The sequence below is a fragment of the Psammomys obesus genome, unplaced genomic scaffold (genome assembly GCF_907164565.1).
Source record: "Psammomys obesus unplaced genomic scaffold, mPsaObe1.curated_primary_1811, whole genome shotgun sequence".
Lineage (NCBI taxonomy): Eukaryota > Metazoa > Chordata > Mammalia > Rodentia > Muridae > Psammomys > Psammomys obesus.
The window spans coordinates 1,565,579-1,577,241 of record NW_026596152.1 but is presented as its reverse complement, the minus strand read 5'-3'; the positions used below and the strand labels follow the sequence as shown (position 1 = coordinate 1,577,241).

At 56.9% G+C, this 11,663-nt stretch overlaps 1 protein-coding gene across 1 annotated transcript in view; it reads left to right on the top strand.

Annotated features, from left to right (window-relative positions):
• Alox12b (arachidonate 12-lipoxygenase, 12R type) overlaps nucleotides 1-2,074 on the top strand; it is an 11,499-nt gene extending 9,425 nt beyond the window's left edge. The window contains exons 12-15 of the mRNA XM_055594281.1: nucleotides 70-191; nucleotides 1,137-1,237; nucleotides 1,516-1,686; nucleotides 1,830-2,074. Of these exons, the coding sequence (XP_055450256.1) occupies nucleotides 70-191; nucleotides 1,137-1,237; nucleotides 1,516-1,686; nucleotides 1,830-2,009 (574 nt within the window). The 3' untranslated portion in view covers nucleotides 2,010-2,074. The remainder of the gene's footprint in view (nucleotides 1-69; nucleotides 192-1,136; nucleotides 1,238-1,515; nucleotides 1,687-1,829) is intronic.
• The last annotated feature ends 9,589 nt before the right edge of the window (nucleotides 2,075-11,663 follow it).

The following is an 11,663-nucleotide window of genomic DNA, read 5'->3' as shown; positions in this document are numbered from 1 at the left end:
TGAGGAGGCCCGTGGGGAAACTCTGAGGAGGCCCGTGGGGAAACTCTGAGGAGGCCCGTCCCCGCGCAGGTACGTGACGGAGATTGTCACTTATTACTACGCAAACGACGCCGCAGTGGAGGGCGACCCGGAGCTGCAGTGCTGGGTGCGGGAGATATTCAAGGAGTGCCTCCTGGGGCGCGAGAGCTCAGGTAGGCGCGCGCCCGGCGGGGCCTGGGGCTCGAGCCACCGTCCCAGGATCCTCACAGGGCCTTGCCGCGGCCGTGGAGCAGCAGCTGGGGGCGGGGTGGTGAAGCGTGGTGTCTAGTGAGCTCAGGTGCTCGCTCGTTTGTCTCTTCGGAGGCCTGGAGAGCCCCAGGCCTTCTTCCTAGAAGCACGGTTTTGGAGACCGGAAGTGAAGGGGTCGTGGCGTTTTCAGTGAGAACGGAGCTCGGAGGGGTGCAGGTGCAGGCGCCAGGAGAGGAGGGAAAGCATCAGGAGGTCCTCACGCCTAGGGGCGCCCTCGGCAAATGCTTGGCGAGCCGATCTCCTGGGTGTGGGTGTGTGCGCGCAGCTGCTGGCTGCTCAGGGCGCCGAGGAGAAGCGTGAGTGTGCGTGAGTGTGCGTGAGTGTGTGCACACGCGCGCGTGCTGGTGAAGAGGCATTTCCATGAGGACAGAACCAGAGCAGTTTAGGGGAGCCTGAGGCAGGACTGAGGGATCTGGAAGAGCCCAAGGAGGCAGTTCACCCAGCTTGGAGTGGCGGATGCATGGTGGGAGTGGGGGTGAGGCCAGTGCGGGTCCTTTCCCAACGGGGGGCACATGGAGCCGGGGCTGCCGAGTGTAGCTGCCTGTGGAGAAACCGGAGGTGGCGGGAGGTGGGGGGATCCGCAGCTGGAGGGGGCGCGGAGGGCAGCGCCCTCGGCGGGGTGCGGCGCCACCCTGGCTACCGGAGGGCTCACCGAGAGTTCTGCAGAAGGATCGGACTTAGGGTTAGAGTATGGGCCTGGCAGATGGGCAGGACTTGGCGATGATTTGGTACGGAGGAGGGGCGTGACGGGGGCTTAAGTAGGATAAGGGCTGTGGGGACGCGGAGAACGCGAGTGAGCTAGGGGCTGGGAATGACAGAACGCGGCCCGGTCTGTCCCGGTCCCTCAGGCTTCCCCACCTGCCTGCGCACTATCCCGGAGCTGATCGAGTACGTCACCATGGTCATGTACACCTGCTCCGCCAGGCATGCAGCCGTCAACACAGGCCAGGTACCGTGCGCACCGTCCTGCCAAACAGCGGGGCTCCAACCGCAAGCCAGCCCGCCGCCCCGGGCGCAGCCCCCGCTCGTCCAGCCTTCGAGCTCAGGGTCCCCGCCGCCCCGGCCCGGCCTCTCCGCGCCACCCACGCGCAGGCGCTCGGGGACACCAGCGCCACCGATCCGAACCGGGGCCTGCGGGGCAGGGGTCCAAGCCAGCCGCCGGAGAGGGGCGCCGGGGTTTGGTTGGTGGGAACTGGGTGTCTTCTCACCCCTGCCTCTCCGCTCCAGCTGGAGTACACCTCTTGGATGCCCAACTTCCCGTCGTCCATGCGGAACCCGCCCATGCAGAGCAAGGGGCTGTCTACCCTGCAGACCTTCATGGACACCTTGCCGGACGTGAAGACGACGTGCATCGTGCTCTTGGTGCTCTGGACCCTCTGCCGAGAGCCGGACGACAGGGTGCGGGGGCTTCGAGCATCGGCAGGGCTGGCCGGGGCGGCGGAGGGTGTCGGGGAGATGGAGCAGGAAGGGGGGGGGCACAGGAGGGCCTGAGGACGGCGGGCGGCTCGGCCTTCTCCCAGCGCCGCTTCTCTGCTCTGCAGCGGCCGCTCGGCCACTTCCCGGACATCCATTTTGTGGAGGAGGCGCCCCGGAGGAGCATCGAGGCCTTCCGCCAGAACCTCAGCCAGATCTCTCACAACATCCGCCAGCGGAACAAGTGCCTCACCCTCCCGTACTACTACCTGGACCCCGTGCTCATTGAGAACAGCATTTCCATCTAGGCCCGCCTCCGCCCCGCCCCTCCACACACTGCCTGCTCTTTTCCAATAAAATCACTGCAAACGTTGCGCTGGTGCTGAGAGCGGGGGGGGGGGGGTTGGGGGGTTTCTGGGCAGTTGGCTGTGGCCTGGGGGCGAGCCCCTCCGTGGCCGCGCTGTTTCCTGCCCTCCGGGTAGGCCCAGGGCGGCGCCAGCTTCTGTTTCCAGGCCGCAGTCCTAGAGGTGCAGGCCAGGCTGCCCCTGCGCGGGGTCTCCACGGTGAAATGCTTGTTCGGGTAGATGTCCAGGCACTGCCGAGGGTGGGGAGGGGCCGTTCGAACCCGACATCACACGAACGCCAGGCCAAGGCAGGTGAGAAAGCCGCTACTGTCTGATAGGGCCGCAGGACAGACTCAGGAGCTGACCTGGGACCCTGAAGGGGCGCTGGGCAGCACATTTAAAGTTTGAAACTACACGAGGCACTGTGGCGCGAGCCTTAATCCCAGTCCTGGGAGGGGCAGAGGCAGGCGGATCTCTGTGAGTGCGAGGCCAGCCTGGTCTACTGAGCAAATTCAGGACAGCCAAGGCTCCACCTACTAGGAAGCCACATCCCTCTAAGTCACGCCCACAGCTCCCTTAAGCCACTCCAAGGAGCCCACCTGCCAAGGGCGCTCCAAGTACGCCACTGTCCCAGGGTCTCTTCCTCCTTTCACCTGTTGTCCCAGACTCCCTCCCGCCCCATTGTGGGCTTTGCTTCCTCTCCTTGCTGGTGCTCCAGGAGAACACGAGGGCATGGTATATGGCGTTAACCTCAGGAAGCACGGCTACCCCCTCTGCCAGGCTTTTGGTGGTGGTGGTGGTGGGTAGCTGCATGGTGGGTAGGAACATTGGGCTTTCAGGAGCTGCAGTCGAGCTGACACCCCAAATTTAATCAGTACAGAGCACTGGCGCTGTGCTCAGCCCCCTCCTCCTGGGATGCTAGTTGCCACCCCAGCTGTGATACTGATTTATCTGGCCACCAAACAAGCGAGTGTGACCGTGGGTAAGGTCAGATGAGGCCAGGGCAGCTGGGCACATGGGGGGCAGCAGGGAGGAGAGGGCAGAGCGGAGGCCCAAGGTGGAGGCTGCTCTGGGGAAATGGGATCTGTAGGGGATTTGAAAACATTCCATAGCAGAGAGGCTCATTAGGACAGAGTGGGTAACTCAACACAGCTTCAGGAAGTCCCTGAAACTGACCAGATCGAGGAGCTGCCCACCCAGAGGAGCCCATAAACAGTAAAGGGTTCCGCTAGTCACTCTCAGAGGGGCTGAGCTGAAAAGAGGCTTTCAGGTAAGCCCAGCCACCTGGAAAAAGCAGAGGGCTGCCAGCTGCCTGGAAAGGGCATCCCCGACCAGGAAAGGGCCAGGCTACAACCCGCTGAGCTGCCTGGAAAGGGCATCCCCGACCAGGAAAGGGCCAGGCTACAACCCGCTGAGCTGCCTGGAGGCTGAGCAGTGTTCTCCAGGCGCCCAGCTTCTTGGAGCCGTCCCCCATGCTAGGGTGGGCTTTGGTGACACAGCAGTCTTTGACTTAGTATCTGCTTCTGTACATAACCCCAATAAGACTCGTTCGTTTACCAAGTTGGACTTCGGTGGGATCTTGTCTTTGGTCTGCGTGGGCTTCCTTTCTGTGGTAAGTGGTCTGTGTCGTGTGTGTGTGTGTGTGTGTGTGTGTGTGTGTGTGTCCCTAGGAAAGTTTGTCACACAACACGGGGCTAGCCAGAGATGGATGCCTCAGTTAAGTTCATATGACTCGGAAAAGCCTCCTAGAAGAACCTCCTGGGAGGCTGGAGAGATGGCTCAGCAGTTATGCGCCCGCCATGGCTCATAACTCTTCAGGACTCCAGTACCAGGGGTTTAATGCTACCTTCTGCCCCCGCAGGCACTAGGCACACATGAGGTACACAGACATATATGTGAGCAAAACATACCTATAAAATAAGTCAGGCCAGGTCTGGAGTGCTGAGGCCCCACCCGCTGTCCTGTTGCTGGGGAACAGGGGAACAGACGCTGACTGTCCACCACAGAGCCTGGGATTGAGAGCATGCTGACAGCCAGAAGCCATCACCGCTGCCCAGGGAAGAGGGGTGGAAGCAGCCGCCCCAAAAGGAGGAACGGGAACCCAAGGAGGGAAAGCCAGCTACCCAGAGCTGCATGGCTGTGTTCTCACTGGACGGGAGATGTGTTTTGGTTGGCTGGCCGGGCTTATTTCATTTTATTTTTTATAGGCAAATGACTTTTCAACATTGAGAGAGAGGAGGAGTGGGAAGAGAAGGAGGATTCTAGGGTGGGGCTAAGAAGCTATAAACTCCTCAGCCCATGTGACAAAAATAGACACCCAAACAGAACAAAATCTGGAGGGCTGCAGAGATGGCTCAGTGGTGATGCCTGCAGAGGGGGCGGTGATAAGGAGACTACAAAGCCCTGACTCAGTTTCCCCAGTCTTGGTTGCTTGGCTTGCTGCCAGGGACAGAGGTTGCAGGTGCCCAGAGAAGGTAAAAGTGTAGCGTTTGAACCATAGTCAGTGTGTGTGACTCTTGTTACCTTGAAGATGTGGAATTCTGAGGCCGCTTTTGGGCCATACTTTTGGAAACCCTGTAAGGTGCTGTCTTAGGGTTTCACTGCTGTGAAGAGACACCATGACCACGGCAACTCTTACAAAGGACAACTCTTAACTGGGGCTGCCTTACAGTTCAGAGGTTTAGTCCATTATTGTCACGGTGGGAAATATGGCAGACGTGGTGCTGGAGAGGTAGCTAAGAGCTCCACATCTTGAGCCACAGGCAACAGAAGGAGACCGTGTGCCGCCCTGGGTGTGGCTTGAGCATCTACTACCTCAAAGCCTGCCGCCATAGTGACACACTTCCTTCCACAAGGCCACACCTCCTAACTGCGCCTGATTGCGCCACTTCCCAGGCCAGGGAGAGGAGGTGGGTCTTCCGGTCCAGATCTTTGGTGATGGAACAGCACTGGTCAGGATCGCTTTCCCTGAGGTTTTCTGCTTATGGACGTGGGGCGGCCCTGGGGAAGCTGCTGTCCCTGCCCAGGGGCAGAGGTGGAGAAGAGAGTCCGAGCCTGGCTGTGTAGTGAGCCCGTCAGGACCTGGTCTTCGAAGGCGTGAGTGCCACGATATCCCTGGAGCGGCTCTTGGCAGGATCTAGGTTTCTGTTGACCTCACAGGGCAACAGGAAGAGAGTTTGTTTGTTTGTTTGTTTGTTTGTTTCTAAAAAACAGCAGGTGGGAGGAAGAGCTGAGCACTCCAGGGACCAGCAGCCTCCCGAAGAGCTCACCAACATCTCTGCACTTTTTAGCTCCCATGCAGCACTGGGCACAGAGCAGGCCACTTCCCTGCCGGTGATTTGAGGGAGTGAGAGCTGCATCCCAGACTCTCTCTGGCCTCTGTCTTCTTGGTCTGCGTTACTGCTCTCCCTGTGGACGGAGAAGCCCGCGTTTGGGCCTCCTTCCCTCCTTCCCTCTAGGCAGCTTAAGCCAATCGTTGACTGACTCCAGATTAATAGCTGGGCGTTGAGGGAGAAGCAGAAGTGATGTGAAAAGAAAGGGCCCTGGTCACAGCCGCCCGCCTCCTCTCCCCTGCGCCCACCTGACCTGTCCTTACAGCTGCTCACCTTCACATCAGTTCTCCATAGCCCCATGTCTAAGTAAGACTCCCCCCAGCCACTCTGCTTCGTTCTCCTCCTCCTCCATCATTTCATTTGTGTGCATGGGCGCTGTGAGTCAGAATCCCTGGACTGATTTGTCGATGGTTGTGAGCAGCTGAGTCCTGGGACTCCAGTCCTCTTGAAGGGGAGTGTGCTCTGAACACTTCTTGCGCAGACCCCAAAATCACCCCACCCCGCTTCCAGACTCCCCCATTCTGCCTCCTCCCTGCTCCCCAGCACCACCCTCTCAATTCTGCAGTCACACAGACCCATGACCACTGGGAACCGCTGTGCCCTCTTTGTGTTCCTTCTGCCTGGGCCCTGCCCCCTTCCTCAGCAGTCCCCTCCCCCTCCAACTACTAGGCTACCCTACTAGCCTAGTAGGGTAGTTGGGGTTCCAGGTGGAACTAGAGATAGAGTTTGGTGTCTTGCCCCTTGGAGGTGGGGCCACCATGTGTGCGCGCGCGCACGCGCACACACACACACACACACACACAGAGTTGTCTTTTTAATTTAACAGTTTTGGAAACTATTTTTCTTTTCTTTCTTCTTAAAATTGGCCAGGTGTGCTGGACATGGTGGCAAACACCTTTAAATCCCAGCACTCAGCAGGCAGAGGCAGGCGGATATCTATGAGTTTGAGGCCAGCCTGGTCTACAAAGTAAGTCAAGGACAGCCAGGGCTCTGTTATAGAGAGAAACCCTCTCTCAAACAAACAAACAAACAAACAAACAAACAAACAAAACCAAAAAGAAAAAAAGGAAAAACAGCCAGGTGCATACTCATCTCTTCTAGACTTTTTCCCTTTGAACTTGAATTGATTCAAATGCTTAAATTAAAAAGATTAACTTATTTCAATTTTATGTGTTTACACATTTTGTCTGTGTACATGGGTGTGTGGTGCCTGCAGAGGCCAGAAGAGGGCACTGGAAATGGAGTTACAGACAGCCGTGGGCTGCCATGCAGATGCTGGGAATTGAACCGGGGTCCTCTGGAAGAGATCTGGACTGCAGAGCCATCTCCCCAGCCCTGGCAATGAGGTTGCGGAGGGGGTGAGGGTCACCAGCTTTTCCCCGAGAGTCCAGTCACCCCATCTGCAAGTGGTCCTGGTGGTGCTAAAGTGCATGGGAGATGAGGCCGGTGGGGCACGGAGATGAAGGCCCGAGGGTCACAGGAGATGAGGCCAGTGGGGCACGGAGATGAAGGCCCGTGGGGCATGGGAGATGAGGCCGGTGGGGCACAGAGATGAAGGCCCCTCAGTGGTGCAGCGTGACAGAAAGAGGAGCCTGCCCCCCCTGGAGTCTGGCTGAAGCCTCTCGCCGTCTGACAGACGAGATTCCCAACCCTGTGCTTCTCCTGCTTCTCCTGGGGCTTGCCTTTGTTCTGCTGCATTTTAATAAATCCTCTTTGTCTCTCAATGGTCAGGCTACCTGGCTTCCTCCAGACGCTGTTTTTACATGGCAATTTGCCACCTCGTCTGAGGAAAACATCACTTTTCCTCTCTGGGGAAGGAGATGCTGGTGGCAGCTGCGCCCCTATCTGAACGGTGACCCTAGCCTGCCAACATGCAGTCAGCGTGTAAGCGGAGGAGGCCCTCTCCACACCTTGCAGGAAGTGTTACATCCCGTTCACAGCTGAAGCTCGCTGACCAGGCAGCTGTTTGCTGGGGCCTGAAGGCAAAGGAGAGAGAGAGAGAGGACAGAAAAGACAGCCAGCCTGCTGTAGTCTGTCCAGGATGACAAGCTGCTGTGGCCTCTGCGGCTCTCCGGGTGGCCACCTCTCCCCGGGGAAAATGTTCCACAGAGTGGGACAAGTCGCCCTTTCCTCCCTCCTCTCCCCCTTCTCTCTCTCTCTGGCACCCTGGAGCGAGAGCAAGCAGAGTGTGTATGGCCGGTGTGTGTGCCCGCCAGCCCAACTTTCTTTCCTCCGGTGTTGGCGCCCACTGCTTCTGGGGGAGGGAAGGAACGGAACTTTTGTGTGATTGGTACGTGGACCTGACTAGTCCCTCCTGGTCAGACTTCCCTGTCTGAGAAACTTGTGGGTAAGTCCTCCGCTTTGGTTCACCATTGCTCGAGATTTTAAGGTCTTGGAAGTCCCAAAAAGCTGGGAGAGAAATAGTGAAAAAATAAGGACAGAGATCTATTGGGCCAGGGCAAAGCTAAATTGGAAGAGTGCTCGTCAATGCGGGAAATGTGAAAGGAACACACAGGCTGTGTCCTCCACAAAGAATTAATCAGGAAAGAGGCCCACCACACTTACAGGAAACAGTGAAAGGGTCTCTGCAAAAATCCTCCTAAGATAGCATTTTCCTGAAATCAAAACACGAGCTTGAGGCTGCACGCTGCGCCCAAAGACTGCGTTCTGTTTATCAGCTGCAGCGTGCTAAATTAGCCAGTCACGGACCAACGAGAGGCAGGCTGTGGTCTGGCCACTCAGAGCAGCCACAGAGTCCCTGAGGCTGTAGAAATAAGAAGCCACGAGTCACCCCCCACACATACTGGGTGTGCTCACTGGCACCCTTCTGCAGAGCTAAAATTCCCCGCATTGCTGAAGTGCTCTGGTCATTTTCATTTTGAGATCCCAGACATTTCCTACACTCAGCATGCCGGGTTCTGCCCCAGTCCTGCTTAGAAGCCCCAGAGAGATCTGGGCATGGTAGCACATGCCTTTAATCCGGCCATTCTGATAGACGACGGTCTGCCTGGCAAGTTCTAGACAGCCAGGCGGGGCGCTACAGAGAGACCTTGTCTTAAAAAACAACAACAACCCGGGGGGTGGGTTGTGGAGAAAGACAGAGAGAAAGAAAGAGGTGTCTCTAGTGTGACACATTGGGAAGAGAACCGATAAAGAGGCCCAGTGCCCTCCAGGTCCATCTTTGGTGTCCTCTCGGAGGTCTAGGTTGAAATGGAGGGCAAGGAGCACCCACAGGTACGCAGTCCTGGTGCAGGCATGGCCCTCCTCGTCTTCAGTGCTCCGGTCTCTCCTGCCTGGTGCTCCAACAACATGTGACAGCTCTTCTGGTAGACAAGTTTCTCTTCTCGCTGCACCAGGCTTCCTGCCCTGTCCTTCTTCCAGCATGAGAGTCTCGGGGACCTGGAAATTCCTTTGACACCAACATTTCAAATGTTCGACAGCAAAGGGAGGATGCAGGTCTCTTAGAATATCTTTATTCCTGTGGGCCCACTAGTTTGAAAAGTTAGCTCTGTGTTTTCTTGGGGGCAAATTTTACCTGTAACAACTTTCTCTTTTCCCAGGGCCAAGAGCCCATGGACTAGCTGTGTAATGTGTATGTGTGTGAGAGAGCGAGAGGGAGAGGGAGACAGACAGGCAGGACTCAGTGTGACTGGACCCAGGTCCAGAAATTCATACCTCAGAAAAATCAATGTCCTCAAAAGCAGTGGGAAGAGAAGGGCTTTTAGAATAACCAGGGTGAAAACTTGCCTTGAGAGCAGCCTCTGGAGGGCAGCTCAGTGGCGCAGAGCGTCTGTGCCCTTTCAGAGGACCCGATTTCAATCCCAGCGAGCAGAGCACACCTGCCTGTAACAGCCTAGAGGAGCTGGCGCCCCCTCCTGGTCTCTTTGGGCAAGCGTGTGTGTGTGTGTGTGTGTGTGTGTGTGTGGCGTGTATGTGTAGATGAAGAGAAAAGAAAATCTAAGGACTATAGACTGTCAACTGCAGGGAAACTGGGTCGTAGACACGGAGCGGGGAGGTGTGTGGGCGAAAAGGCTAGTAAGGACGAGGAATGTTCGTGTGCTCGCTCGGGTGGGGGTTGCCCAGACTTGGGTTCCCTCTCCTTTGCTCCTGGTCTGGTGTCTCCTGTCACGGCAGCTGGTAGGGGTCATTAGCCTTGGCTGGAGAAGAGAGACAGTGAGGTCAGGCTTCCCCTGACTAACATATAGTCTAGGGAAAACCATCTCTCGAATGTCAATGTGTGTACGCAGAGTTGACTGATGGCCGAGTCGCTGATTTACTTCACCCGTCCCACCACCCAAGCACAGATGCAGGGACCAGCCAAGTTCCAGCGTCAGCAGCTAAGGTGGGGAGTTTAGTCAACTATTATCATCACAACCACACGGGGTCCTGGTTGGCTTTCTGTCTCTGTGATAAACAGCATACCAAAAAGCAACTCGGGAAGGAAAGGGTTACTTTATCTTCCCCTTCCACATCACAGCCCACAGTGAAGCCAGGGCAAAAACTCAAGCAGGAACTTGCAGGGAGTAACGCGCAGGCAGGAAACGAGCGGAGGCTGTGGAGGAAGGCAACTCATGCTCCAGGCTCCCGTTCAGCTCCCCTTCATTTCTGTGTGTGTGTGTGTGTGTGTGTGTGTGTGTGTGTGTGTGTGCGCACACGTGTGCATTTTCCCTGCACGTATGTTCGTGCACCACACCAGTGCCTGGCCCCTGCTGAGGTCAGCACAGGGCATTGGATCCACTGGTAACAGAAGGTTGTGAGCCACCTTGTGGGTGCTGGGAATTAAGCTCCAGTCCTCTGCAAGAGCAACTCGTGCCTTACCCAGTCAGCCAACTCTCGCGTCCCTCAGTTGTCTCTCTTGTGCCGCAAAGGACCCCAGTAGGATGACACCACCGTTCTGGGCTGAGCCCTCCCACACCAACCACTAATCAAGAGAGTGCTCACAGCCGTGCCTGCCGGCCAGTCTGATACAGGTGTTTTCTCAGTTGAGATTCGTCTTCTCAGGTGAGCCTGGCTTTTGTCTAGCTAGCACACCCGGCAAAGCTCTTCTTCATTGCAAACGAGCGTGAGGCTGATGCATTGCCAAGCTATGTGACCTCCAAAGTTACGGAGTTTTTTAACGCCTGTTGAGACAAACCTGGAGGGTTTGCTTGGGGTCCCACCACCCCTGTAACGGCAGGGTTCGTATCTCACAGGACCTGCTCTGTGGGCAGCGGTGGCTTCCCCAAACTTGGTGGGAAGCTCACTGCATAGACCCCTGCGGCTGAGACGCGCTGGATTCTCAGATTCTGTGGCTGTGAGCCAACACTACCTCAAGCTCCTTGGGGCCTGATGCCCTCTTCTGCTTTCTTCAGGCACTGAGCGTAGGTGCTCCAACGACACACTCATATCACACACCTTGATACACATGAAAACAACCAACTTATTATCGGGACAAAGTAGCGCTCCAGTTCGTAAGGTCATCCAGGCACTCAGGTTTGAGGTTGAGGCCACACCCAGCTGTCACCTCTTTCTGACAGCTGTTGTAGAGGAAAGGCAATTCCCTAGCAAGAGCCTGCCCGTGACTCAGGAAAGCGTCGGGTGTCCAGATTCCAGAGGATGACAAGTACCGTTCTCACTTCCCCAAGGAAGCTTACAGCCTCCCCGGGATATCTGGGGGCTGCTGGGGGCAGGTGACATGTCCCCTCCCTCTCCCCACTTAATGAGAACACCTCAGCTGGACGTGTCCCGCCTCCTCAGTCCTGTATTTCCTCAGTGTTGGGATTCCCCGCCACCCTACCCTACCCCACCCCACTGCCCCAGGAGTCACAGGCGGCCTGGCTACGTGAACCCTCCCCTGCTTCTGGAGTGAGGAGGGGCCTCACTCCAACTCCTGGGGCTGAACTCTCGTCAGAGCTTCCTCCTGCGGTCTGCTATGGGGGCTTGAACGCTCCGGATAGCCCCCCATGCAGCTGTCTGTATATCCAGAACTCTTCCTCCGTAAAGGGACAGTACCTCAGTTCTCCCTGAGCTGAGCTGAGACTCTCCACCACCTCTCCATGCAACCGTTGTTTTACACGTATTCTGGCTGCTTGTCTCTCGTGCATCAGTCCAGAGCCGGGCATATGACATCTCAGCTTGACCAAGTTCGAGTCCCCACATCTGAGAAGCTCCTGATCTCGTTGAGAAGACAGAGGTGAGTAGGGACGGAGCCACAGGGCTTTGGGACGGTTTGGGTATTAATCCCTGCATCCGACAGCTGCTTACTGAGGACTTCTGCTGTGCTGGCTGCCACGGCGGTGAAACCTGT